The sequence below is a fragment of the Xenopus laevis genome, chromosome 3L (assembly GCF_017654675.1).
Source record: "Xenopus laevis strain J_2021 chromosome 3L, Xenopus_laevis_v10.1, whole genome shotgun sequence".
Taxonomy (NCBI): Eukaryota; Metazoa; Chordata; class Amphibia; order Anura; family Pipidae; genus Xenopus; species Xenopus laevis.
In genome coordinates, this window is record NC_054375.1 from 62,813,133 (window position 1) to 62,838,671 (window position 25,539).

General features: G+C 38.8%; 1 protein-coding gene across 1 annotated transcript in view; it reads left to right on the forward strand.

Moving 5' to 3' along the window:
• The first annotated feature begins 370 nt into the window (after positions 1-370).
• Positions 371-25,539, forward strand: part of plekhg7.L (pleckstrin homology and RhoGEF domain containing G7 L homeolog) — a 33,920-nt gene continuing 8,751 nt past the window's right edge. The window contains exons 1-11 of the mRNA XM_018252382.2: positions 371-658; positions 9,164-9,912; positions 13,668-13,690; positions 16,527-16,654; positions 18,962-19,002; positions 19,438-19,536; positions 20,348-20,497; positions 21,105-21,200; positions 23,194-23,292; positions 23,965-24,078; positions 24,369-24,543. Of these exons, the coding sequence (XP_018107871.1) occupies positions 9,193-9,912; positions 13,668-13,690; positions 16,527-16,654; positions 18,962-19,002; positions 19,438-19,536; positions 20,348-20,497; positions 21,105-21,200; positions 23,194-23,292; positions 23,965-24,078; positions 24,369-24,543 (1,645 nt within the window). The 5' untranslated portion in view covers positions 371-658; positions 9,164-9,192. The remainder of the gene's footprint in view (positions 659-9,163; positions 9,913-13,667; positions 13,691-16,526; positions 16,655-18,961; positions 19,003-19,437; positions 19,537-20,347; positions 20,498-21,104; positions 21,201-23,193; positions 23,293-23,964; positions 24,079-24,368; positions 24,544-25,539) is intronic.

Here is a 25,539-nt window from a genome sequence, read left to right on the forward strand (position 1 = left end):
GGTGAATTTGCCCCATTGTGTCTTGTACATGGCAGAGAAAGTGAAATAAATGCTTTTGGTTTGCTTCCTATAACCTGCTTCCCACAGCTGTACATTGCTTAAGACTTTATCCCTCACATGACTGAGGTCTCCCTGTAAAGAAAAGCTACATTTATATTGTTATTCTCACACTACTTCATCACTTCAGAGTCAGACTCAGGGTGGGTATTCACAAGTGTAAAAAAATAAAGGTGAAAGAAGACAAGTTCTTAAATATCACCAGAGAAACCTGTTTCCCGTCATGCCTCCCTTATGCAATTTCATTTACACTGAAAAGATGGTCATTTGTTCAAACACATAATAAGGACAGAGTTGCCTGTACAGTGAGCAGGGAGAGAGGAATGAAGCAGGGGGGCCGTGTGTGAGGCTCGGTTAAGCTTGGCTGCATTGTACCCACAAGCCTCCACCTCTCTGACCTCTGTGGCAAACAGGAGTGTTAGAAACGTTGTGTCAGTGAGCAGAGGCTTCAGTCGCAGCAGGGCTGCTGGGGGAGAGCCAGGAGAATAGAGCAGGGCTGGGCTACTGCCTGTTTGTTGCCTTCTCTCCTGGGAGTTTGCATTAAACACACGCGATCCAACAAAGCAGCTATGGCGTCATTCAACCTGCAGCTGACGGAGGGGTAAGTAGATCACCTCTGATTTAAGTTAAAAATCCTGATTCTGACATAGTGACTACTGTGCATTTTCTGCCAGTGGCTGTCTGTGCCTCTGACAGTATTTCTCTAAATCATTTAAAAGGTGAACATTTCTGATAAACCTATAGAAATGTGTAGGACTTGTATCACTGTAGTTTTAGGGACTTTATTATCTGGAATGACTGGGTCCTGGGGTTTTCTCGTTTTCGGGACTGTTTCGCTATCAGTATGGATTTATAGCAAGGAACAATATACTCTTTAATTGCTACAGAAAAAATGTAAACTCTTAAAAATATTGCTTTTTAAATAGGAACCCATGGCAGATGAGAATGTTGTCATTTTAAGCTTTCTTTACTAAGAAGGGGTTTGCTCCCCTTTAAATTAAATTTTAGTATTATGTAGAGAGTGGTATTCTGAGACAATTTGCAATTGGATTATTATTATTTATGGTATTTGAGTTATTTAACTTTTTATTCAGCAGCCCTCCATGTCAGCAATCTGGTTGCTGGGGGTCCAAATCACCTTGGCAACCATGCCCTGATTTGAATAAGAGACACGAATATGAATAGGAGAGGCCTGAATAGAAATATGAGTCATATAAAGTAGCAATAACAATATAATTTGTAGACCTACAGAGGATTTGTTTTTAGATGGGGTCGGTGACCCCCATCTGAAAGCTGGAAATAGTCAGAAGAAAAAGGCAAAAAATTAAAAAAGTATAAAAATAAAATAAATAATGGTCCAATTAAAAAGTTGCTTAGAATTGTCCATGATATATATATATATATATATATATATATATATATATATATATATATATATATATATATATATATATACGTAACTTAAAGAGATTCCATGCCTGTAAAAATCATGGGAACTTGTCAGTATCAAGTAAATGTTGCACCCGTAATCGTTCCCCTCAAAGCCCCAGCTGCCGCAAACCTGCGTTCACCGACCCTCCGACACTACTAAAAGACCCTCTGGGCCATTTCAGTGATGCTGGGCTGGGGGCAACATGATCCTTCCATAGGCTGATTATGAATGAAACAGGAATTCGGCCTATAGAAGGATCGCTCCGCCCCCAGCCCAGCGTCACTGAAGCAACATCTGTTAGTAGTGTCAGTGGGTCGGCAGCACACAGGTGCGGGGGGGGGCTTTTTGGGGAACGATTACAGGTGCCGCATTTACTTTATACTGACACATTCCTATAATTTTTATAGTGTCAGTATCACTTTAAATGATTCCTTAGTAGACTTAAGGTATGGAGATCCAGATTACAAAAAGATCCTTTGTCTGGAAAACCCCAGGTCTCAAGCATTCTAGATAACTGGTCCCATACATTATGACATTTCTTAAAAAGAGCTAAAGGTTGTGTTATGTGTTCATTGTTTATCTACACAAATCATGTCTGTGCAGTAGTATTTATCATAGATATGAAGGAATTATCAGTAAAATAAGCATTTAATGAACATTTTTATTACTATTTCATTTAATTGCTGTACTGTCTTTAGTGCAAATGTGGCATTTTAACTTTAGCACCTTTCTTTCTCCCTTTCTACATTAGAAAGCACAGCTGTACTACAGCTACACAATAGTTGCCTTTGGGCCGGGATTGTCTCCTGAAAACACACACTAGTAGATAAAATCTTCTCAGCGCTTCTTACTGTAGTTGCTGTCAATCAACCAGCAGTAAGAAAAATGCAGGCTTGTCCCGTGTCCTACTGCCACTGTGGCATTTGGAGTTGTAGTTCAGTATCAGAGGACTGCAAGCTGAATACTCTTAATATACGTTTTATTAAGGGAAATAGTGGATCCAATACCTGTACTGTACAAAGGGAATAACTGATTCAACACCTGTATTTGGAATATTCCTTATTGCTTTTACGGTATAAATAATAAGAATATTTTTTCATTAGATTCATCACCATATGTGGTATGACAGTTGGGTTAAAAATACTCAAATGATCACAAAGCACAGAGTTATATTTTAGAACTGCCATGAATTTGTAAAATATTATTGGAACATGACAGTTTGCTTTTGGGCGTAGTCAGGTGTTTAGCACATTGTCTATTGGTTTTACTGCTTATTAACTGTACGTTATTTGCTTCATCTTGTGCCAAGAATGCATATTATGTACCTATTCAAGGAGGGGTAATAACTTGCTCTATTATGATAGGCTGTTGTGTTCACCTGATTGTTTAGAAATGTGTGTGCACTACTTAAACAATTGGTAAATTGCAAATGGTAATCCATTCCTATTGTGTGTAATCAGGAAAGACTTTTCCATGCACAACAGATTTCCAAACAGCAGTATTTGATACCCACTTCCCTGTCCTACTGGAAACTGTAGATATTGGGTGACATGGAGGGCTGTGGCGCACAGGGTTAGAACCAGGGTCGGACTGGGGAGCCCAGGGCCCACGGGGCTGCTGTCTCTGTACCATACTAATTTCATGGTACGTGTACACATGAGCTTGTGATTTCAGTTGGGAGACACACGTGGGCAAACGCTTTGCCCCTCCATTGACTTGAATGGTATTCACCAGGATCCTGCTAGTGCACTGCTGCATTTCAGAGTGATAATTCTCAAGTGCACTTGAGAAAGGGTCCAGGCTTTCTAAAGGGGCAAGTGCAAGTTTTTTGCCACCCCCAGCCGAGATGGGAATCACACAGGAGGTGGTTATCACCAGGGTCAGACTGGGCCAGCAGGGCCCACGAGATCCTGGGCCCATCGGATTTTTCCCCGTGCCCCGCCAGCCCAGTCTGACCTCATGTGTGATTCCAATCTCCCAGTGATTTTAATATTTGCTCATAGTAACATATTTGCAACCCCCCATTATATTAAAACTTCCACTTTAAATGCATCTTCTGGACTTGGACATACCCCTTGTTTTACTTAGCAAGTTTTTTAAATACATAACTGGTCTGCATAATGCCCCTTTTACTTGCCGTCATTTAGAGCAATATTTCATGTTTTTTGGTCTTTACAGAAAGTCAGTAGCAGCTGGCTTGTCTTACATTATATCAACAGTCTGAGCCGCCAGGGCAGAGAATAGACAGGGACAGACAAACATTGCTTTCAGTAACAATGCAAATACAAATAACTGAAAAAAAATGTAATGAATTTATATAGCAAAGTTGCTTAGAATTGTGTTTTATTTCATTACACAAACATTATTTTTTGGGTTGACATTCCCTTTAAGATCCCCAGACTGCTGCATTTTTTCTTGAACAGGGGTAATTGAATACACTAAGAGGGGAGAGGCCTAATATATTTCCTAAACCCCCTATTTTATAAACCATTCCTTTTTTTTTAAGCTGCCACAGCCATTCCATTCCTGGGTCGAGAGTTTATTGACCCAGGTATTAGACAAAGACCCTGTTGTTTGATGATAGTTTACCCTTTATGAACACTTGGCTATTGATGATTTTGTCTTGTTAGAAGAATCATGGCTATTCCTGCTCATCAGAATATTGGGGATAGAGTCTGTCCCCACAATGTAATTTCTAGTGTCCTTATATAAATTGTTCAACAGAAGCTACTGTTGTGTGTTGACTGGCAGTCAAATGGTTAAAGGAAAACTATACCCCCCAAAATGAACACTTAAGCAACAGATATAAACTATCATATTAAAGAATCTTACCGAAACTCAAATATATATTTAAGTAAATATTGCCCTTTTACATCTCTTGCCTTGAACCACCATTTAGTGATGGTCTGTGTGCTGCCTCAGAGATCACCTGTAAAGTGTTTGGTACATGTATACTAGGGGAAGGATCCCAACCATTTGATGTACCGTGGATATTGGATTTTTTGTTGATCACAAAGGTTTGAAAATTTAATTTGGCAATGCAACATGTCAGCAAGTGTATGGGAACCAAACTATAGAGCCTTATTTTCTGCAGTTGTTTGCCCAAATAATAGAAAGGTGGCTATACCATGTATGGCCACTTGTAAGGTATTTTTCATGATCAGAATATTTAATAGTGAGAATATTCAGTCATATCCTATATACTAACCGAAGGCCTATCTATGTCCCGAGTGGAGGGGAGGCAGATGCGCACGCAACTTCGGTTAGGATCTATGAGATGCGCGCGCAACTTCAGCCGAAAGACATAGATGCGGCCTTCGATTAGCAGATGTGCTGGAAGGTTAGGATCAGAACAGGTTAGGATCGGGGAGGCAGATGCGCTGGAAGGTTAGGATCTAGGGAGGCAGATGCGCTCACCGTCTCCTTCTGCCTCCCGCCGCCTCTTCTTTCCTGCTCACTCAGGCGGCGACCACTGGAAGGTTAGGATCTAGGGAGGCAGATGCGCTCACCGTCACACTAGGGGAACCGGTTGCGTACCTGCACGAAAGTCTGTATAAGCGTCGGCCATCTTGCTACTCCTCTGCGACTTTGTCATCCGCCCACTGCCAAATCCGCCCACTAAAGTCTGTATAAGCGTCGGCCATCTTGCTACTCCTCTGCGCGTTTGTCATCCGCCCACTAAAGTCTGTATAAGCATCGGCCATCTTGCTACTCCTTTGCAAGTTTGTCTAATGGCGGCGCTAGCGTCACTCTAGGAGGGGAACCGGTTGCGTACCTGCACGAAAGTCTGTATAAGCGTCGGCCATCTTGCTACTCCTCTGCGACTTTGTCATCCGCCCACTGCCAAATCCGCCCACTAAAGTCTGTATAAGCGTCGGCCATCTTGCTACTCCTCTGCGAGTTTGTCATCCGCCCACTAAAGTCTGTATAAGCGTCGGCCATCTTGCTACTCCTTTGCAAGTTTGTCTAATGGCGGCGCTAGCGTCACTCTAGGAGGGGAACCGGTTGCGTACCTGCGTGGGTGGCCATTTTTAGCAAAACGGGCTATATTATCTCCAAAAAATATTGATGTTGACATGATAAACAACCAAGTGATTGCATTACTTCCTGGACAAAGCTGTGTCTTTCTGAGTACTGACTGTATTGATTCTGAAGACGAAAGTGAGAAACTTAACTTCCCATTAGAATATTTAAACACTATCAACAATGCTGGATTACCACAACACAATCTTATACTCAAAGTAGGAACAATAGTCATGCTGTTAAGAAACCTTAAGGGTAGGGGCACACGGCGCGATTTCGCCGCGATTCTGCGCTAAGCGAGTTGTCGCTGCGTTTTTTAAGCCGAAATAGCTTTGCTAACTTTGGCGCTGGCGTCAATGCAAATCGCGGCAAAATCGCTGCGCTAATTCACACGCGGCGATTCGTTTTCTATTGTCGTCCGAAGTTGCCTCGCTGAGCGTTTCCGGGCGACAGTAGAAAAAGAATCGCCGCGTGTGAATTAGCGCAGCGATTTTGCCGCGATTTGCATTGACGCCAGCGCCAAAGTTAGCAAAGCTATTTCGGCTTAAAAAACGCAGCGACAACTCGCCCAGCGCAGAATCGCGGCGAAATCGCGCCGTGTGCCCCTACCCTAACACTAAGCAAGGTTTATGTAACGGTACACGGTTGGTTGTGAAGAGCATGAGACAAAATGTTATCAAGGCAGAAGTGCTTACAGGATCCCATAGCGGTGATACTGTTTTGATTCCCAGAATTGACCTTACCAGTTCTGACCAGGAATTACCTTTTAAACTTAAACGACGACAATTCCCCATTAAGGCTGCATTTGCCATGACAATCAACAAATCACAAGGACAAACATTGGATAAAGTCGGCATTTACCTATCTGAGCCTGTGTTTGGTCATGGTCAACTTTATGTTGCATTTTCAAGAGTGCAGCGTTCATCTGATGTTAAAGTCAAGATTTTAAGTACAGCTCACCAGGGAGAACTCATTCAAGGACAGGAGAACATTTTCACAAAAAATGTTGTTTATAAAGAAATTTTTCAGTAACACTTTACTACCAATAAACTCAAAATTTAAGAATTCTAATAGCAGATAGGTAATAACAAGCAATAGGCACAGATTCACTCTACATCCCCACAAATTAGCGTCGCCAGTTGCTGCCTGGGGATGCCGAGTGAATCAGCACCCATCGCATTTTGCTGCCTCACTGTTGTTACCATTCTTTCATTAACGATTCTTTAGAGAATCGGGGGTTTACTGGTATACATATAATAGATAGATCAAGGTGTGATTGATCCTCAAAGCTTGGTTATGTTAATGGAAGCTGTTTAAACTCTCCAGCATTGGGTTTCAAGATGAGCACACAATAAGATGAGATGCTTCAAACAGGAGTAACTTTCTCCATGTAAAATGAACTCCTAGGCTACCTGCACTCCTATCAAGAAGTATATTGCAAAAGTGCTTAGAAACACACTATTTAAACTAATTAAGTCTGGTGTTGTATGGATGGTAACCAATTAAGGCAGTTCTTTTTTTTAAATTCTAATTGAAGCTCTTTGCAGTTTTTCAGTAAAGCCTTTCTAATACAATTATTCCAGTGTTGACTTGGAATTCTTGTTCTCAGTGATTATAAATGTTATTGCTTGGTAAGGTTTGTAGACAGACCTATTTGCCTTCTGGTTTAAATCCCAAATACCCAAGAAGATAAATAAACTAGAACATTTTGATGGAAGCTAACAAAATTGTACCTCTGTGAAGCTTCTGTAATATTCATTAATACAATGTCAAGCACCAAAAACCCACCGTCTGTCATTTTTAATATGTTTACTTAACAGTCTTCAGGACAATAATGTGTTATGAACTTTATAGACAGAATTTGGAAATAACCTTCTAGTTCTCTTGGAATTGTGGAAACCAAAGCACTGACAAGTAGTTATTAATAGCCATTGAGTTTAAGTATTATAAGTAAGAAATTGTACTTGTAATACAAACTAGAAGCATTCAGAAAGTATATTGTAATAGTGCTCTAATAAAGAATACTATTTAAACTCATGGTGTTGTTTCATGAATAGCAACCTATTAAGAAAGTTCTTTTCTTTATAGTCTGACAAAACTGTGTCTATAACATTCTTTCAGTGTTGACTAGGTATTTTTGTTCTCAGTCATTATAAATGTTATTGCTTTGCAAGGCTTGTAGGAAAATTATTAAACTAAATCCTACAAGTACTCAAGAAGTAGAATGGGCTAGAGCTCTTTCAGAGCAGCTTACAAAACTGTGTCTATAACATTCTTTCAGTGTTGACTAGGAATTTTTGTTCTCAGTCATTATAAATGTTATTGCTTTGCAAGGCTTGTAGGAATGTTATTAAATTAAATCCTACAAGTAGTAGGAAGTAGAATGGACTAGAGCACTTTCAGAGCAGATTACAAAACTGTGCCATTGTAAACTATGTGTTGTAATACTAATCAATTCACTATTAATCACCAAAAACACACTTTATATTTGTCAACGGGTGAAAATACGTACGCAAAACTATATTCACTAAATTATTCCCTGAAGCTTAACAACCAGGTGGGAAACAAATGTAAATGGGTAAAGGGGCGGCAAATGTGGCTTAAGAGGGAAGACGGGATACTGAAAGACGAAGGGGCACTGTTGTTTACAAGTAGGGTTGCCACATGACAACTTTAATAAATTATTTGTGTGTGCAGAATGCATCTGGATTACTTGCTATATTAGCCATGCAGGATGTTGATTCAATACGTGGCTGGTATAAAAGTGGTGTGGTGTCAACTGTATCTACATGACAAGATGAAATGGAAACATTTTTAGAAAATATATAAATTACAATTGGTGTTCCAGATCAACAGTCAAGCTGGAAAAAAAAGATTTTTTTTTGTCTGCAACCTCCCAAAAGTAATTATTTAAATAGTAAGTTGTTGTAATGTAATATACTGATATTGCTATGTGCATTTCTGTGATTGGTGAACTGCAGCAGCCAACTTGATAATGTACTGAAGATTTCTAGGAGTTTGTACTGCAGCATTTGGGTGAAACAATACTGCTATGCAAGCTATATGCCCTTTCTGAATGAGAATTTATAAAGTGAAAAGATAAAATTGTGAGTGTGGGCTCATATAAAAACGAGTTTTGTTATAGGGAACACGTAAAAGGCAAATGTATTGACCAGATGGGACTTATTGGACATATTGGAATAATGATGTTATAAAAAGAAGCCTGTGGAGCATACAGCTAGTTTGGGAGCCATAAAAACCCCATGAATATCTATATCTGGTACTGTAGCACCATCTGCAAAAACACCATCTAACCTTCAAACATTTTTTAAAAGCTAGCCTCCTTTTATATGTAAATTAGAAATAAGTGTTGGATTTCCATCCAGCATTGAGCTACGCACTCCTACCTTTCCCCTCCCTGATCTCACTTGTGCCACTGCAAGAAGGCTACTCAAAAGTTACAGTAAGTGTGCATATGTGTATATATTAGATTTCCATATATTTATTGTTTTATGTCCAGTTTTGTGATACAAAAATTATTCTGTGACTTTAGCTCGTACAGTCATATGACAACTACGATAAGTCTTATTGTTGGTTGATTGTTGCTTATTTTCTTTGTAATTAATGGACCATTATTACCTCTTTACACAGAAACTCTGAATGCTAAGAGATGCCTTAACATGGAGGAACCTCTGCATATGTTCTTTTCTGTGATGAATAAAGAGATTTTTAACACTACTGCACATGCAATGAAGGTTGGAAATGGAACAGTGTGTGAACTTATTGATCCATCTGGTGAAGTGCACACATCAGGGGGTGATTCCATGACAAAAGATGTACACATATGTCCAGACCATGCAAAGCCTACCACAGAAACTTTACACAGAAAAATTCACAATATCTCTCCCCTTATTTTAATGTTTCCTCCTAATGAGGCTGATGGAAATTATAACACACCTTTTCAATTTGATAGACAAGCTCCTGCAAGGATTTCTACTTCTCCTACCTTAAGACGGCTAAGAAAAAACACACCTGGGCATTTTATGCCATTGCAAGACATTTTTGATGTTACCAAGTTCCCAACCTCAAAAGAGCAATCTGCTTTAAATAATTTAGCTGGGCATCTGTGGGACAGCCCACCATGGAGTCCCCAATGTACAGTCTCTATATCACCATCTTCTTCTGAAAACCCAGAAGGGCTGTCTGTTTCTGAAAACGATGGAGCTACTATTACAAAAGGCCCAGAGGAAAGCATGAATGATAATTGCACAGATGACACCCGATTACACAGTCCATTGTCAGCTGGTGACCAGCCAGTGGTGAATCCAGAGAACAGTCATATTATTGAACCCACTACAGAAAACTATAATGATGATGATTCTAGCAACCAAAGCACCGAGGTAAGGTTTAATAAGGCAGTAGGACGGTTATATGAAAAGTAAGGCTATATACTTTGGTAGTTATTCATGCAAAATTTGTGTAGAATTATTTGTTTTCTGGGTATAATGGGTAACCCAACAATATTATTGATAATGTTTTTAGGATACTGTAATTACAAATGTAGCATTGACCAAATTAAGCATTTCTGCCTTTAAATACAGGTATGGGATCCATTATCCAGAAACCCATTATCCAGAAATATATAAATATAAATATATAAAACCTTTATATGATATAGGCACATATCTGGAAAGCCAGTTGTGCAAAGCAGCCCACCCACAGGACACCAGTTGCACCTCTCCAAGAAGCAGACATTAGCTTCTGCTCACATGGTTTATGCCAAGCATAATGGGGGGTGGGGTGAAAATAGGGTTTGGAGTGAGTACCAGCAACAGCAGGATGCTTCTTCATTGCCCCCTTGTCACATTTTGCACTCGTTTTATTACAAAACAGTTGGTGGGATTTTTGAAGACTGAAGACTTTACATGCTTTGGTCTTGGCTACAAAATAAAGCATTCTGCTCTCCTATGCGGTTATGACATTTAGTTATGTACTCATATACTTTGTCTTATTTATAGACTACTGTAGAGTGGTTTCTGGGCCTTTAGCCTATCTGAGGTTCAATTACTTGTATAGGGAAATTATGGTTTGTTATCATGTTCATGTAACTCTTTCTAAAAGCAATTCAGAGTTAAACTTTCCTAGCAACCACCTCTTTGTTTGAATGCTGGCACAATTATTGTTTGATGATATTTGTGGTGATCACTGTTTGTGGTTGCACAGAACGTGGGTTATTTACAATTAGATAAGGTTGGCACTCACTCTCTAAAGGAGAAACATATACCTCTTGTCAAGAAGTAAGTATTTGGGACCAGTTTTCTGGGGGTAAAGCTGCCTAAGGCACAATCACAACTCATGAGAGGTCTCTTTCCGCCCGTGTTTATTTTCACTTACAACAAATAAACTGACTAAACAGTTCAAAATAAAATTCTTGCCACTTACTGGGCTTATAACTAACACAGGTCAGTTTTCCTAACTAACCAGTAGTAGGCCTGTCTCCCAAAGAGAGAAAATGAAGGAAAAAGTGCCAAATTTGTAGTGATTCAAAATCTCTAAGTGAGTTCACACAGACAGCTTCCCTGTGTCTTCCCCAGACTGGAGCTCTCCCTTCTGACTTGAGCTGCCTTTTTAATTATCCACCTGAGATGCCTTAGGTAAACCTGAAACACCCAGGACTAGCAGTCCTGGAAACACTCTGTTTAACTTTTGTGGTGTGAAAAGGGCATGTGTTTAGTACTTTGTTTACTTTGCACTGTATAATACAATACATATAAATATTATGAACAATACCACAACTTGCATTTGTACAAGTAAAAAAAACATTTATTTGGTCCAACAAAAGGCTGTTCAGTACTGAAATACTTCTTCAGGCCTGACCAGTGCTGACCCCCAGAGCTTACCACTGTATTGGGGCAAGGGCGGGAGTAGGAGAACAAAATTGTGCTCTTCTACCTGAAAAGGGCAGCTTTTCTTGTCAAAAAAAATTCTGCCCTTAAAGGAAAAAGAAAGGCAAAAAAATAAAATCTAAAATAGAATAAGGCTAGAAATGTTGTATTTTGTATACTAAACATAAGCACCACAAGCCTAATCAAACAAATGATTTATCCTTTCAAAGTTGGCCACAGGGGGCTGTTATCTTGTAACTTTGTTAAACATCTATGCCTGACCCTGACCCTGCACATGCTCAGTGTGGTCTGGGCTGCTTAGGGATCATCATAAACAAAGCTGCTTGAGTTCTGCATGGCTGGGAAGTAAGGCAGAGGCTCCCCCTGCTGTTCATAAGTATGATTATTTCCCTGCTCAGCAGTTAGGGACCATCTGACAATTCCTATCCACAGCAGTAAATGAAGGGAGAATATCACTGCATACAGTCAGGTTTCTTATAAAAACGGTACACATTTTTAAATTAAAGTATATTGGAGAAAGGTTTCTTTTTCATTAAAGAAAGTAAAAATGGGATTTTATTTTTTTGCCTTTCCTTTTCCTTTAAAGCAAAAGGTCATGAAACCAGTGTATTTTGTGACAAGCCAAAGTCTGTTGAATTGGATATCAGGACATGGAGATATGATATTAGAGCAGGAATAGAAAATAGTGGATATAATGATATCATGCAGCAGCCTGCACAATAATGTGGAGATTATGGTCTGGTAGTATACATACAGTTAAGGTGCCCATACACTGAGAGATCCGCTCGTTTGGCAATGTCGCCAAACGAGCGGATCTCCCTCCGATATGCCCACCTTGAGGTGGGCAATATCGGGCTGATCTGATCGTGGGCCCTAGGGCCCAACGATCGGATCCTAACGAGGCCTTAGCGGGTGGTCGGATCGCAGGACTGCATCAACGAATAGATGTAGCCGCGATCCGACGGGATTTTCTGTCCCATCCGATCGAGATCTGGCCGACTTTCGGCCAGATCTCGATTGGTGAAGCCCGTCAGGGGGCCCCATACACGGGCCAATAAGCTGCCGACACGGTCTGTCGGCAGCTTTTATCGCCCCGTGTATGGCCACCTTTAGGTCCATAAATATTTGGACAGACAACTTTTTTTTTGTGTTAAAAAAAAGGCTTTAGTTCCTCACATTTTTATGTAATCTTTTTGTTCAACCCACTGAATTAAAGCTGAAAGTCTGCAGTTCAACTGCATCTGAGTTGTTTCATTTAAAATTCATTGTGGTAATGTACAGAAACAAAATTAGAAAAAAAAGTTGTCTCTGTCCAAATATTTATGGGCCTAACTGTATGTAAAAACGCAATTACTGTTGAAAGAATTATCTTTCTTGTATGTGACTATTGAAACAATATAGCAGAAGCCAACTGATTAACATACCTAGGAAGAAGCACTGTGGAAAATGTAGGAGATAAATACACAAAGTATAATAACAAAATTGACTGAAATGTATCCAGTTTACATAGGTGGAATTACATTGTCTATAATAACAACAAATTGTTGTTTGCGAAAGAGTGAAGAGATCCATTTGCCTCGCCATTGCTTGCAGTATGAACACTAGCTTGTAGGACAAGAAAATTGCACATATCAGCCGTAGAAATTACTATCTTAGTTTTCTTTCCCATCGTTCTGTGTGCTTAATCAGAGGTATAGCTTCCCTTTAAATCCTGCCCACTAAAACTTTTGTATGATGGTAGTACTTGATAACACTTGGCAACAATTTTACCATGGTGTGGTGATAATTTTGGAAATAGATGATATCATTTACACATGTGAAAATAACTTATGTGATAAGTTAGGCAAAAGCACAATTTTTATTTTTTCCTTTGTTTGATAGATGTTCTAAAACATTTTTAGCAGATTCATTATATGGATTCAAATCACATTCAGAGTTATTCAGAATGCTCTGAATAATACTGCATTATAATCAAATATATCAATTTTTTTATATGATTTCTTTTTCCTCTGTAGTAATGAAACAGTACCTTGTACTTTATCCCAACCTAGATATAATTAATCTGTATTGAATGCAAAACAATCCTATTGATTTTCTAGTAGACTTAGGTATGGAGATCCAAATTACAGAAAGATCCCTTATCCGAAAACCCCCAGCTCATGAGCATTCCAGATAACATTTCCCATACCTGTATTTTCATTTACTGCATGAATGGAATAGTAAACCATTCTTGTTTTTCTGTCTTTTAGATTAAAGCATTACAACACTCAAGGTAAGTATTAAAGTGTTTCTTTCTAAATATTACATTGATAATGGAATTTATCTTTCATGGGGCAGTATACAACTATGTACAACTTTTGAGTAACATGAATATCTGAATGACTGCCTTACAAGAACCAGGAAGATGGAAACATAAAGTAGTTTTAATTTTTCCATTTTCCCTGTTTAACGCAAATAACAAAAAGAAAAAATATTGCTCTCAAATAAATCAATAGGCAAAACTTATGTTCAGATTAATTTCATAACCCACAGTGTCATAGGTTAATTTTGCAAAACTTTGAGGTTATGCTGAACCACACATATTCATTGTCTTTTTAATAAATATGAATAGTGCATGTATAGCACAGACGAGATTGACTGCCCTGGCAATCTGTAGATTCTGGCAAATGCCAGAGGGGCTGCTGTAAGATGCTATAGACAGTGACTATTTATTGTGTGGGGATCTGTGTACTTGGTATGCCAGGGCCTATTTTGCAACCCATTATGGACCTGAGACAAGTGCGACAAACCTCAGAACCAGCTCTTGTCTTTCTTACTTTTGGGAAAGATTTTTGTCTTCAGATCTTCCTCTACACATAAATCTGGCTTCATGAGAGTAGGAAACACTCAAGTTTTCTGTCCATTAGATACTATGTAAATATGTACATAAAAGACACACTTTAAGGAAGAACCATTAGTACTTAGAATACTTTTGTGTTGCTTAAAGATGGATGTTCCCTTCAGCAAACATGTTCAACATGCTCTTTGACTAATAGTTTGCAGATGTTAAGCCAAAGTGCTGGTTGAATTGGTCCATTTACTCTCTTAAGGTGGCCATAGACTGAAAGATCCACTCGTTTGGCGACATTGCCAAACAAGCGGATCTTTCCCCAATATGCCACTAACGGCATGGCTATATCGGGGGTAATCCGAACGTTCAGCAGTATGGCCGAATGATCAAATTACGATACGCCAAGGGGCTCCGATGGGTCGTCGGTTAAAAATCAAACCTTCCCGATCGATATCATGGCCACATATTGATTGGGAAGACCCGTCAGACGCCCCCATACACGGGCAGATAAGTTGTCAAATTGGTCCAGACGACCGATATCCGCAGCTTTATCTGCCCGTGTATGGCCACCTTTAGGCTAGGGCCAGACAGGCCAGTCTGCTGAAATCCACAGGCCGATTACAGCCCCTCGCTGCTAGCAGAATCCTCTTCTCTGTTCATTTTTGGCAAAGAAATGTGAGACTTTGCAGTATCTATGCTGGCATCAGCCTTCCACCTTGCTTGCCCTCAGAACCAGTGGCGGAACTACCGGGGGAGCAGGGGGTGCGAGCGGGCCAGCACCCCCTCAGGGCCCCCCGGCAGTCTGTGCGCCACAACAAATGCGGCCGTACGGAGGGGGACGGGGCCCGGCTGCGCATCACGCACCAGGGCCCGCCCCCTCTAGGATCACTTCTGCTCAGAACCATTGTGTCGGCCTGGATGCAGGAACACGCAGTGGATTTCGATGCAGAAAAGCGAGAGTTTGCATTGATTCAGCCTTTGTGGCATCAGCCTAAGTGTCCTGTGTGAGTCAGTCCTTTAAGCTTAGGCAATGTACCACTAAAAAAATGTCAAGAAAATCAAGGTCATGGATGACATAATTTGTTGTTTACATTGTGTCAGAATAAGTTGAACGAACAGATTTATCATATTTTCCCATGGTGAGTATTGTATTGTATTAGAAGCTTACAGGTGTCACACAGGTGTTGCCAAAAATTTTCATATAGCCTGGCATTTCTCTAAAAATATCATAGAAACAGGTATACACAATATAGTTATATACAGCAGAATAATTTCCTTATATATTTATTGTAGGATGTTGCCCATTGTCTTGCACAATTGAGCATTGCTTGGTAGAAACTATAGCCATCCCAATGTACAAAGCCAAATGGCGTATCAGACATTTACAGGTAGTTGTGTAGCTGATTTCACTTGATCAATATTTGTATTTGCTTTACTTCATCTTTGTATCTTTCACTGGAATGACAGCAAGTTTCACAACCTACACACCTCTTGTTTATCTATTAAATCAATTCCACTTCATCAAAAGGAATCTTAAAACCTTTGTCCATTCTATTGTTAGTATTATTTTTGGTAACATTCTTCATGCCGTTCCTTGTAGGTTAAAAGTCGTAGAAAAGCGAGTGAGCTCTAATTCTTACCAATGGCTCACTGTCAGGACATGGTACAGGATTTTTTAATTATGAAGACTCAGATGGGTAAATGAAACCACTTGTTTAATAAGCATGCAGTTAGAATTTAATTAAATACCAGCTAAATGCAATGTAACCTAACACAAGACCTTACAAACATATATTTTTCAAGCATTCCACCTGCCCTGTAAAGCAGTGACAACAGGTTTTGGTGTCTGTAATTAAATAAACACCAATTCAATGAAAAATATACCGTATTAATGAGTAATGATCAACAGTAATTTCAGTGCATTTATTCTCACATGGTACCATTTTTAGTGTGATTTCTATATCTCAGTTTTATTAAAACACGTTAGTCTTACTTATTCTATTAAGTGTATCTGTTGCCTTCACATGCTCCTTTGAAGACTTACATTGAACGACCAGCTTTACATATATTGGCAAACAATGTCTCATGGAACCTGCAAACCGTGCTTCATGTGCACATTATCATCCGTCTGTCCTATCCATTGATCAGAATTTTCAGACATTTTCAACGTAGAGAGCGTGGCAGAGGATGTAATGTTCAGATCGCAGCCCGGTCATTGTAAATGAACCCTCTAGTATCAGCATTCCTTTAAATTCTGGTCTTTCTGTTTTTTTCAAAGGCTGCTTGAACGAAGACGCAGTTCTGTGGTATTAAGCTTGCCTGGCCTAGAAGTGTTTCCTGGTGATCTTTTGGTGTCTGATGGAGCCTCTGATTACATGTATCACTCTACATGGCTTTCAAATACAGGTACAAAATATTTTGCATTCCCTTTAACTTTTTCCTCATTTTACACTTTTTTTTTGTGGTCCCACCAATACAAAACGCATAATACCTTTTGTTGATTTTACATTTTCTTGGATTTTTACATCTTTTTCCCCTGGTCCCCTGAAAACTGTAAAACTGGGGGTTTTACTGTATTTGTTCTAAGAATAGTGGTGCAAAGAACCTTTTTTTGTGATCCTCTGATGGAGAAGTTAGTGTTACTGAGGAACACTCATTTCATGGCACTATGTTGTGCTTTAAGGTAGCATGCTTCCCAATTACCATGATATGAAAATGGACTGATGGCAGGGAGGGGTGTTTTGATTACTATGTTCTTCTTTGCAGAACCAGAACCAAATCTAAACTAGGGGTTTTTCTACAAAGACAGAGAAAAGCTATACACAGAACTGATTTTGCGCCAAAAAATGCATACTTTCACTTTTCACTCCAGAATCTGTTTGTGCCTGCAAACTCTTTCTAAGCAACTTTTCAATTGATCTTTCAATTTTTTCTTTTTTTGAATTATTGGCAAACATTTCTCATTTTTCTATTCAGGCCCTCTTCTATTCATATGCCAGTCTCTTATTCAAATCAATGTATGGTTTCTAGGGTAATTTGGACCCTAGCAGACAGATTGCTGAAAGTGTAAACTGGAAAGCTGCTGAATAAAAAGCTAAATAATAAAAAAGGAAAACCAATTGCAAATTGTCTCAGAATATCACTCTCTGCATCATACTAAAAGTTAATTTAAAGGTGAACAACCTGTGCACATGCCAGTTGTAGTTTCCTATTGCATTGTAGAGCAGAGCTTTTCTTGTTTTTTTCCCTCTTTCTTTCTTTTGAGTAGAAGGAAACAAAAAGGAAGGAAGGAATGGGGGGCAGTCAATCAATACTATAGAAGGCTCAATACATTTCTACACATTCCTAGTTAACTAACACAACTTATTAACAGCTTAATGCTTACTGACTAGTCAGTTAGATTGGGATCCCATAATTCCATGCTGTGCCTTTAAACCAAGTCCTATAACCATTATCTGATGGCATTCTCTGGCTATATATGCCTGTTCATCACATTGTAGCAAACTATTGAGCAATTTAATTGTTGTATGGTGCCTGGGCCACATTCAGTGAAGTACAATAGGCTTTGAAATATATTATAATGCTGAAAGATAAAGAAAAGGGAAGTGGGAAGTCACTGTAGTCTGTTCCTCTTGATTCATATTCTGCCACTTATCTGTTAATTGTGCCTGAAGTAATGCTCTTTCAGTTTATTTCCTGTTCCTTATTTGTAGTTTTGCATCCTACCTACCATAAGTGGCCACATGCACATGGTCATTTTCTCCTGACCTTTATTATCAGAGTGTAATCAGCCGAACCACTCGTTAGGACCCCACAAACAGCGCAATATTCACATTCCTTTTTTCCTTCGAAAAAAAAGTTATGTGTAGAAAGTTGTGGGTCCATGTATATTTTCATTTTGGGTCTTTGGCATAAGATTCTTAAATATCTTTAATCAGGAAATGAATATGATTACCAGATAAAATGTGCCCTTTGGATTCCTATGGGTGCTATAGAAGAAACACATCATTGTGATCAGGCTTCAAACCCTGCATAAGTGTTAGACTCTCCTGTAATTAATACTATTTATAGTAATAAATATTAAGATTTTACAGTCATAGACAACAGTAACATGATAATAATGTGACATCACTCATGCATTGTATAGATGATGTATTCTAAACTAAATGGGGAACTATCATGAAAACTAAAGAAATATATGCTTTGTATGAAAAAAGTTCATTTCTACCTGTATAGAGGACAATTACTAAGAGGGCAGTAGTAAACAACAACATGATTATTTCAGAAACTATGCCGAGTTTTTTAATAAAAATATTTAGAAAGTTTCTTATTTCCATTACATTAAGCTCACATTCCATTTTTGTTTCCAGAATAACTCTCTTTTAGGGATATATGATGTCATGTATGCTCTAGTGACCTGTTTTGCTTAGATGGTGTATTTATAAAGCCAAAACAACCGCTCAAGAAGTACAATTGTTAATCCCTACTGTAATTTTTATGATGCATTGTTTATTGCTAGAATATAGCTGTACTTCTAATTTCCTAAATGTACATGTTATAAAATGTAATAACCTGTCATAGGTTGAATTGTTTTACATCTTCTAAAATGGAAAGTCTTTAGGGCTCATTTAATAAATGGCTTTGAGTACAAAAACTAGCACAAATCTCCATGTTTTTATACTTAATTTTATCTTTTTTATTTTTTTGTCCTAGATTCCAAGAAACCAAAGTGGCCATTTTCTAAGAAGGGAACTGTGAGTAGAGTCTTGCCTAAAATATATACAATATCCCTTCAATATGAACTTTTTCAATGCATTTGAAAAGTAAGAATTCATCAAAAAATTAAAAGGTCAAGCCAGCAAGCTTTGACTATAATATCATTATTTTTTCTAAAGGTCTGGCAGATTAAATTCCCAGCTAACAAGCTCTATTATGAGGCAAACCTATTGACCAGTGAATTGCTGGTTGTGTTGTAATTAAGTAATTAAGGCTAGCTGCAAAGTTGAACCTTCCCTTCCTTTAGATGTTATGCTGCAATTAATCTTAGGCTAATGGCACACAGAACACCTCTTCGGGCTGACCTCCACTCCACTTTGCTGTGTGCCTTTTCTGTATGACTTTTTAAATGATAATTCAATAATTTTAATATGATAATATAGACCTTTAAATTTGACATTTTTATCCTTTAGCTAACGAAAGGAAAGCAAAAGCATATGTCCGATTTGGAAAACTGTCTGTCAAGTGTTAAGATCCAAGACTTCACAGGAAATGAACTGTACATTCTTAAGGTAAAATGACAATATTATTCCAGTCAGTAAACTGTGTTACTGAATGATTACTTTGGGGCAAATTTACTTAAGGTCGAATATCGAGGGTTAATTAACCCTTGATATTCGACTGTCGAAGTTAAATCCTTCGACTTTGAATATCGAAGTCGAAGGATTTAGCGCTATTTGTTCGATCGAAGGATTTTAACCAAAAAATGCTTAGGAAGCCTATGGGGACCTTCCCCATAGGCTAACATTGGGTTCGGTAGCTTTTAGGTGGTGAACTAGGGGGTCAAAGTTTTTTCTTAAAGAGACAGTACTTCGACTATCGAATGGTCGAACGATTTTTAGTTTGAATCGTTCGATTCGAAGTCGAAGGTCGAAGTAGCCCATTCGATGGTCAAAGTAGCCAAAAAAAACATTCGAAATTCGAAGGTTTTTTCCTCTATTTCTTCACTTGAGCTAAGTAAATGGGCCCCCCGTGTTGATACAACATGAGCATTTAGTCCTAGGACTGTTTCTATAGGGAATTCTACTACAACATTGGATGATAAATTGTCCTATGATGTGAACAGACTAATTACTGCAATAAGGTAGCCTTTTCTGTTCACACTATATAATACATATTATTCTGCCCAATTCATTTCAGTAGGGAGATCAATGTTTCTGCTGAGTGCCAACAGCCAATGCTATATGTCATGCTACAGTGGTATGTAATATGAATACATTGTCTTTTAAGTAATTAAATCCATCCCTTTTGGCTTAGGCACTGAGTGATTTAGGTGACAAAATATACCAGCATAATAAATATTCATGTACAATTGGTATCTAGGACAAAACATGGCATGAAGTTCTAAGTATGTACACTGCAGAGAAAATGGAGAGTCTTCAGAAATCAAACAGAAGGCACCAGGAGTCTATATGGGAGCTTTTTACCTCTGAGTGCACTTACTACCTAGATCATTTGCTAGTTCTGAAAAAAGTAAGTACCATCTCAGTTAGAAGTCTCAAGTAATAAAACTGGAAATATGTTAGTAGCACACTTCATTTGATTGGGTGATTCTTAAAGGGACACTGGCACCGGGAGTCATACCCTCCTCTGTATATTAAGTGCCTTTGTGTTTGTTCCTTATTTCTTCTCATTTGATTTTATTTAAAATGGTGCGCCATTGCTTTTCACTAAGTCATATTTTACAGTGAAATTAAAGCCCAAAAATAGAATGAATGGTAACTAATATTTGAAGTTAAACAGGGCAAGGGAAACCCCCAAGTTAATGACCTAATCGTACAGTTGTTGAAAATTACAATTATTTATTGCTACTGGAATCAAGAAGGGTTTTCTGTCAGTTTGTAGCTCATTAGAGACAGCTTAAGACTGAAGTTTTGACATACTTTATTATAAACTAGTAGCTAAGAAGGAATAGTAAAGGGTGTGTGTCTTCTTTCAACCTCATCTGTAATGTTACAGTGGGAGATACATTAAAACTTACCAACAACAAATGTCTGGAAGTGATTTGCTAAAATATGGTTTGTTAAAACACAAGTCACTCATGCCATAAATATCAGTGTTCATTTTTTTTATATTGTAGGTATTTTTTAATGCACTACAGCATTTGCAGAGCAATGACCATTTATTAGATGTGGACTTGGGGAGGCTATTTGCCAACCTTGAGGAACTATTGCAGGTAAATCTTTTTTTCAGGGAATGATTAGCAAGCTGCAGCTTTGCCCTGGGAGCCTCCATTTCCTACCCAAGTGTCCTCTCTTGGCCTTTATAACAATTACTTCTTGCCTTCGGCATTAAGAAGAAAATGGATAATGTGTGGCAGAAAATTGAGACAAAATCTCAGATACACTGGCTCATTTTTGCATGACAAATGTTGGGAGAGTAGTGCTCCTCGTGCATTCCATTATTGTGATGGGAAGCGCATAGTAATGATAATTATTATTATTATTATTATTAACATGTATTTATATAGCGCCAACATATTGCGTAGTGCTGTAAAGTAAATGTGATTATACAACTAAATCACATGAATTATATACAAAGAACATATGGAGTTACATACATCACAATCAATACCAGTACAAAAGGTGAGGAAGGCCCTATGCCGAAAGAGCTTACACTCTAAAGTAATACACAAGGTGTGGGAGTGGGCAAGATCGAATTAAGTGGGCGAAAAATGTGGTACTGTATGTGGTGTTGCGTCTGGTAGTTAAGCAGAGTGAGGGTAGGCTTCTGGAAAGAAGTGCGTTTTCAGAGATTTCTTGAAAGCAGAAAGGTTGGGAGAAAGTCGGACAGACTGTGGGAGAGAGTTCCAGAGGAGTGGTGCAGCCCTTGCAAAGTGTTGAATGCGAGCATGTGAGGAGATAATGAGAGAAGAGTTGAGTAGCAGGTCAGTAGAAGAGCGTAGTAAGCGGTTGGGTGAGTATATAGAGATGAGATCAGAGATGTAGGGTGGGGCAGAGTTATGAAGTGCTTTGAATGTCAGGGTCATTAATTTGAATTTAATTCTGAGAGGTAGTGGAAGCCAGTGCAGGGATTGACAGAATGGCGAGGCAGAGTGGTTGCTGAGGTGTATGAGCCTCACAGCAGTGTTTATTATGGACTGGAGAGGTGACAGTCTCTGGAGGGGAAGGCCAATTATAAGAGAGTTACAGTAGTCTAGACGTGATATGACGAGTGAGTGAATAAGAATTTTGGCAGCATCTTGGGTGATAAATGATCGTATTTTTGGATATGTTCTTTGGGTGGAAGTGGCATGATTTAATAAGTGACTGGATATGAGGAGTGAATGGGGAGAGGGGGTGATAGTGTTAAGGTGGGGTAATCAAAACACCTCAAATGTCAAAGCTTTTAATGTAAAAGAATGGCCTTAATTAAGTATTCAAATAATGAAAAACAATTGCAATAAACTTTAACAGGATTCTAGCTCCCAGCCCTGAGTAGAGTACGATACACTTAATTGGAAATTGATAAAAAGGGCTGAATTAATCTTTCCAGTTTGCTTTGGGTTCCAAATGCATTTGCTCTACAAATTTGTTTATGTAAATCACTGATCTGTTACACAAACTAGGGGCTGAACTTGTTGCAACCACCTTTTCCCAATCCTCTTAAAATTTGTGGTATAGACAATTCCGCAAGGGATACTATATGGATATAGGGTATATGGATGTACCATGACCCATACCTTCCCTCATGCCAGGTCTGCTTTCTTATACGTGTTTGGAAGGTCATGTGAAACCCTGAGCTTTATGCATAGGAATCAGAGGCAGTGTTAGAAAACAATGCTGGGGTCTTCTAGTATGACTATTTTTATGTTTATACAGAGATACCCTTTGGATTTGCTCCTTTCAATTACCCCATAGAGAGTGGAGTGGTAGGAGCAACAAGATTAATGTGGATCCTTTCTTTCCTCTGCAATGGTGATGGGTTGGGTGTTTGCAAGAAAATATTTTTATACACCCCTGAACAAGACGGGGGTAGCGCATACTCTGATCAGAGATAACATACAATATTCTGCCAATGTATCTCACAAAGTAAGAGCCTTTTAAGTTTGTTGCTCCTTAAAGGGAATAAACAAGAGAAACATTTGTATATTTCAACATACAGTACATTATTTATTGCTGACATAACCACAGTATGGGAAAATAATTTGCCCTTGTTCTTTTCCACAGGAGAGCCTTAATTTTGCTACTGGCCTACTCAACACTATCAAAAGCAGAGAGCTAGGATGTTCAGCCTCATCTCTCCCACTGGCAGGCCTGCTAACAAAGGTAGGTGTAGTGCTCAGTGTTCCTATCTGTATGTCCTCGAAAATTGTAGCCCAGATAAGTGAAAGTTTTGCCTTTTATATGTGTAGGTTGAAATGATCAGATGTGAAAAATCTATTAAACCCAGCTAGAAGGGCTGTGGTTGCATTTGAGTTAAAAGCAATCAGTTTGCAATCAGTGTAGCCCAGCAACATACCAATGTTAATAATAGAGAGGAACGATAACAGTGCTGTAAAGGCTGGTCTTATTTTTTCCTATGGAAAAGGTTCTATCCCTAATCACATTCCTAGGTCTCAGTTATCTAGTGGGGTAACACATTACATTAAAAAATGTCTTAACCGACATTTGGCCATTTGGATATCTTTTAGTAGGTGCTTAGTAAAAGAGAAAGGGTGTCATTATTAAAATGAAGGAGTTCTCTATGTACATTGTGTATTAGTTGAAAAACCAGTAGTCAGTTTGAATAAATTACTTTTATTGTTACACTTGTACTAGTGACCTATCTGCTTTAGCTACTCCTTTTTATGTGATGCTTCAAAGGGGTTGGTCTCATGTTAAAGTCTCATCAGAAGAAAATAACAAGTTTTGGACAAATCAGCTTTAAGGTCTTCAGCAAAATCTAATATGAATATGATTTTATTGATGTAAAGTTTGCTGTCTCGGTTGCTTTTTCAGCATTTCAAGGACAACCTCTGTCTCAGCCACCAGGTTTACTGCATGAATTATACGTCGGCTGTCATTTACCTGGAAAGCATCAAGCAGCGAGACGACGTTGCCATCTATCTTAAAGTAATGTGTCCCTTTCCCTCTTCTGCATTGTAATCAGTAGAGTGCTGCAGCATATCATGGCACCTTGTGCATAAACTCTCATAAGAACTATAATTATCTTTAGAGTTGGTGACCTATATACAGTATTAACTGTTGGCTTGCTGTAGAAAGTGATAATTAAAACTTAGCAAATATTGATATTTGAAGTGGATCTTTATGCTTACATACTGTAGAAGCTTGATGATAACAAATGTCTATGTATAGATGCATAAATGCTCATGTTGTAACCAGTGCTGTTTTGTTTTTAGTAGTGGTGTGAACAACACGAGCAGTGTAAACGGCTACGTCTCTCAGACCTGCTAGTGGCACCTTTACACCGACTCACTCGCTACCCACTACTCCTAAAGAATATCTGGAAGCGAAGCAGTGACGCCACTGAGAAAATCGCCATCTATTCCACAAAAGATAAAGTAGAGAGCTCACTGCGTAAGTGACAAAATCTGGATGCGTTTGTGATGTCAAATGAACCAGGGGTTAAATAACTTGCTTTGAAAGCATGACAGTCATTCCAGAAATAGCATGATCGAGAGCCAAATAGCCCTAATTATGGCATTTTTTAATAAACTTAAAAGCAGTAAATACCGGTGCTGACGTCTTGAAACGGATTATTAGCTCAGGATTATGAAAACCGCATAGTTTCCTTTGTGACATGAAATTGAAAATACAATTTTGTTGATCATAAATGGCATAAACGCAGTATAAAACACGACGATAGCCTCTTGGTACCAGCCCCGTGTCGATCCACTTTCCAGGGAAAGTGGAAACATTAACTGCATCATGCAAATAACGGCTTTCTGTTCAGTTCTGTTTGGTTTAGGTTACAACATGTAAACCAATCAGAATATATCCTCACCTCCATGTACTCTGCAAACGATACATTTAACATTGGGATATAGATCTTAAAGTGAGTATAGGAGGGTAAGTGTAACGTCAGCTAGTTCCGGCAGAAGACAGCAATGTTATGTAAAATAAGATTATGGTGTTAAAGGAGGGGTAGAGGCAAACATCAAATTTCACATGGTTTATAAATTATTCTAATAACATAGTGTAGATCAGTGATCCCCAACCAGTAGCTCGTGAGCAACATGTTGCTCACCAACCCCTTGGATGTTACTCCCAGTGGCCTCAAAGCAGGTGCTTATTTTTGAATTCCAAGCTCGGAGGCAAGTTTGGTTGTTTAAAAACCAGGTCCACTGCCAAACAGAGTCTCAAAGTAGGTTGACAATCCACATAGGGGCTACCAAATGGCCAATCACAGCAATTATTTGGCACCCCAAGAACATTTTTCATGTTTGTGTTGCTCCCCAACTCTTTTTACTTCTGAATGTTGCTCACGGGTTCAAAAGGTTGGGGATCTCTGGTGTAGATTATGAATCTTAAGGGCAGAGGCAGACGAGAAGATTCAGGGAGATTAGTCGCCCA